The 4,474-nt window shown below is 44.8% G+C and overlaps 1 protein-coding gene across 1 annotated transcript; it reads left to right on the plus strand.

Annotated features, from left to right (window-relative positions):
- The first annotated feature begins 758 nt into the window (after positions 1-758).
- Positions 759-3,263, plus strand: LOC111223823 (Krueppel-like factor 4). Its single transcript, XM_022748106.1, has 3 exons — positions 759-942; positions 1,054-2,152; positions 2,276-3,263. The coding sequence occupies exons 1-3, from the start codon at positions 862-864 to the stop codon at positions 2,449-2,451; spliced, it is 1,356 nt and encodes a 451-aa protein (XP_022603827.1). The 5' UTR covers positions 759-861; the 3' UTR covers positions 2,452-3,263.
- Positions 3,264-4,474: the final 1,211 nt, after the last annotated feature.

Raw genomic sequence — 4,474 nt, forward strand, 5'->3', positions numbered from 1 at the left:
CACGTTTGTGTTTGTGTGAAACGTGCAGGGATCAAGTCAGGACAAATTAATGATTTGTGTGTGTGTGTGTGTGCGCGTGCGTGCGTGTGTGTGTGGAGAGTGAATGAGACTGCGAGACTTTTACATCGTAAAATAAATGCCAATCACTCTGTTGCGTTCAAGGGCAGCAAAAATGTCTGTCTAATTTTATATTTCAATAAACATCTGTATGAAGCCGCAGACTGACAGCTCCAGGGAACTAGTAAGGAGTGTTTTTCCAGGATCAGTATCGCCCCCTGTATCTGCCTTACGGGAAATGTTTGGATTCCCACGAAAGGGAAGTCGCTGCAGTGGAGATGAATTTGATGCCTTTATATTAAACACACTGTTATGTCTTAATCAAGGATGAAACTTCAGTGAGAAAATGCGTGTATTTTATAACCAAACCTCTGACGAAGTTTGAAAAATGTAGAAAGTTTAATTATGAAAGACGTGCACTTCCAACAGCTCATAGATGTAAAGTGGTGTTCATTCATTTATTAATCCGTTCAATCTTTTTTTTTTTTCTTATTACATACCTGCCTGGCCTGAGGCACCTGAATATCATTTCGTGTGCGTGTGTGTTTGTGTGTGTGTGTGTGTGGGGGGGGGGGGGGGGGCTGTGCTGTGCGTGAGTATTTGTTAGGAGGGGGCGGGGAGTAGAAGCCACACCTCCCGGCGCAGGATTTATAATAGGCTCCGTCGGCTCTGTTGATACTTTACATCCTGAATCCTGGAACGATCCTCAGCTGCCGCGACGCTTTATGGACAAACACTGAGTGGACTGAGAGTGTTCGCACTGACGGGTTTAGAGTTCGCGCTTGTGTCTTCAGAGCGGTCAGCATGGCTGTGGCTGAGGCTGTGATTCCTGCAGTGACTTCATATCCAAGTGTTGAAGCCATGGAGGGAAAACAGTTTGACAACGTAAGTAGAAGGTTCCGAGTTTGGAGATTGTGGCTGTGTGCGGTTTAGTTTTAGTTCAGATTGCTTGTTCACACTAGGCTAACTTCAGGTTTTCTGTGTGCTCCCGTACAGCTGTGCAAAATGGATGATTGTGCACGGAGCAGCGCGACAGGTGGCGCAGACAACCCGCTCATTGAGGTGGAGTTCAGCATCGTGCAGTCTCCTGCTTTGCCTCCCAGAGACGACGACGAACTGGGGAAATTCTTGGACCTCGAGTTCATTTTGTCCAACACCATCAGCTCCGATGTTTCCCCCCCTCAGCAGCAGCAGCAGTGCGCGTATTCTCTGCCGGAGTCTCCGGAGAGCTGCAGCGGTGGTTCTGTTCCAGACTGCAGCGACCACCCCTCCCCTCACCTGGCCACTCAGAGCTACCACGGCTCCTCGAGCTTCACAGGCACGAGCCCGGTCCGCAGCCTAATGGCGGAGCTTCTCACGCCAGACATGAGCTACCCGGGTGAGAGTTCACCGGACAGCGCAGACAAGGCGAGAGACGGACGGGACTACACCGAACTGCGAGCGTTGAACCCGGTCACCATTGCAGCTGCTCCCGCTCATCACCATGTGGCCACATCTCCGCCGCCGCTTGGATACAAAATTAAAAACGAGCCTGTAAGTCAGTCCTGTATGATGGCAGCAGCTGGTGGGGACTTTATGGGACAGATGTTTGATAAACACCAGCTTCGCACCGTGCACCCAGCAGCTTTTACGCACCACCATGCGTCAGTTCCAAATGGGTTCGGTGCGCATCCCATGCAGCACCCTGCTCCTCAGGGACGCTCAGACTGTCATTTGGCACAAATGAACTCTACCGTGAGCTCTCACCCCAATCAACACCATCTCCACAACCACTACATGAACGCACCATACCAGCCGCAGTACGCACACCAGAGCGTGCCTCAGTTTCAGGGACAGTATAACATGCACAGAGAGCCTGTGCTCGTTCACCAGCAGCATCATCCGGCCTCTCTGCAGGGGATGATGCTCACCCCTCCCTCGTCGCCGTCATTGCTGGAGTTTTATGGGCACGATGAGGTGGGGAGCATCAAGCAAAAGCGAGGCCGCAGGTCGTGGGCCAGAAAACGTGCAGCGACGCACAACTGCGAGTTCCCGGGCTGTGGGAAAACCTACACCAAGAGCTCCCACCTCAAAGCCCACATGAGGACACACACAGGTGAGCACATTTACTTCAGGTTTTGACAACCAAAGTCCTTCAAACCAGTTAATTTTGATTTCATATTTTGTGTTGCTGTCACTGTGAAGCCTGTAATCTAATCCAACTCCTTGTGTCTCTCAGGTGAAAAGCCATACCACTGTAACTGGGAAGGCTGTGGCTGGAAGTTCGCCAGGTCAGATGAGCTGACCCGTCACTTCAGGAAACACACTGGGCACCGGCCCTTTCAGTGTCACCTCTGTGAGCGTGCCTTCTCACGCTCTGATCATTTGGCTCTCCACATGAAGAGGCACATGTAGGCCGCACTGACCACACGGGACGTTTTGTTTGTATCCAAATCCACCGTGGGATCGTGGTCAGAGCATCCCAGATGAAGCACGAGCTGCCCCCTCACTACTGGACACTTTGTGCATCTGGCCAAAGCCAGTGACACTAAACGCTCCTGTAGGGACTTGAGTCTAGGTGTAGTGTCTTGGCAACCATAACATACTTCATGGCATTTGATCCCATAATACCATACCACAAACTTCCTCCTATAGGAACAAGTTGTGCTGGTGGTTTTCAAAAGTGCCTGTCAGAAAAAACACTGGTGTTTTTGTACATATCTGTGCATATATGAATTTCTTTGGCTAAATTATAGTAGTTTGGTATTTAAGACGACTCCTCACCCTCTCTTTGAAATAAGTTATTGATTGTTGGTGAGTGCCTGGAAGAGACTGTATCTGCTTCCCAAAAGGGGAATACTCACTGTGGGCAGGACCCATTGTACATATGTAAATTGTATTTTTCTAATGTTTACATCTTATGTCTTTGATACTACTCAAAATCAGGTCAGGGTTTTTATCTACAATGTTGTTGTTCTATTTTCTTACAGGTTTTGTTATTACACACAACACAATTTTTATAGATTTGCTAAGCATTGTGGGCCAGGCCTGCATTTCTTTGGTTTTGTAAAGGTTTGCTTGAGCAATGTCAACAAATTCAGGTACTAGAACTCGTATTCAGTCAATTTCAGGATACCAAGCATCAAGTGTCAATACACCCTCACTTCACCCCAGTTCCATGCTCAGTGTTTTTAGGGACACAATAGTCTGTGTTTTGCCATGTTTTTTTTTTTGTTTTTTTTTTTAAATTTTTTTAAGAATGAAGAAATCCACTGCAATGGTTAAACTGCTGTACTTGAACAGAATTGCCTCTCGGACGTTTCATTCTCCAAGAATGTCATTGTTTTTATGTACTTAAGGGCTCAAAAATAAAAGTACTTTTGCAAATACTGCATGTCTGTCATTGCCTTTTTCTCACTCTCACAATCCACTCAACTCTAGATCTTCTTTAGTTTGCCTCATGCTAATCTTTTATGGCACGGCCAAATCAATGACAACAAAGCACAATGTGTATCAAAACAAAGGGTTCGAACTTAGCAAATTAAATGTGGTTTCAGTGTAAATTAAAAATATTTATTGGTATTATTCTTCTGTAATTTAAAAAATGATCTATAATATTGATTAAAGACATATTGCAACATACAAGTCATGTTAGGACATTTAGCAAACTTGGAGACTCCTGTCAGGCAGGTTTGTGTCACTGCTTATTAAAGACTGCCCTCTAATGTTCACTCGTATAACAACATTTGCCCAAGGTAAGGATGTGTCTATCAGTTTAAATGGATTAGTACATTGCAGATCATCCAAAGCGAATGCTCCTGCCATGTCAGACCTGGTCATAACACACAGTGTAGAGAATACTCACCCTCTGTTCCCATGAATGACCAGCTTGGATTTTTTACTCATGAAGGATCCAAACAAAGAAGTTCAGTTGAAAACCCAAAAGAATCAAAAACACAGGCCTCCAGTCTGTGGTCCAAACCAAAAACATACAGAAAAGCGCTGGTTTCCTATTTACAAAATGCACAACTTACAGATATTTATGCACATGTTTTAACCAAAGCTCCACAAACACAGTCTGAAGCGACTGCACAACAAGCAAAACTACTTCACAAACTAAAGCTCTGGCAACTGTCTGTGCAAACTGAGTTGAAAAGTGATGGCTGGTTTGTAGTTGGTCTCTTGTCCTTATATATACCAGAGCTAAAGAAAGTAATCAGATTACAACAGTTACAAAAAACCACACCTGCTCAGTGTTGAATTTGAATTATTGTTTTTCCTTTTTCTATCAAGTGTTTGTCCTTTTTTCTTTCCTTTTTTTTCTTGGTCATTGTAAAATATATACTATTATAAGAATGCTAGAATTATAAATATCATCATACTTAAACAAGGGTAAATCTACATCATACACTTTTGCAATAAAGTATAAAATTAAACT

This window comes from Seriola dumerili, unplaced genomic scaffold, assembly GCF_002260705.1.
Source record: "Seriola dumerili isolate Sdu_G_001 unplaced genomic scaffold, Sdu_1.0 BDQW01000116.1, whole genome shotgun sequence".
Lineage (NCBI taxonomy): Eukaryota > Metazoa > Chordata > Actinopteri > Carangiformes > Carangidae > Seriola > Seriola dumerili.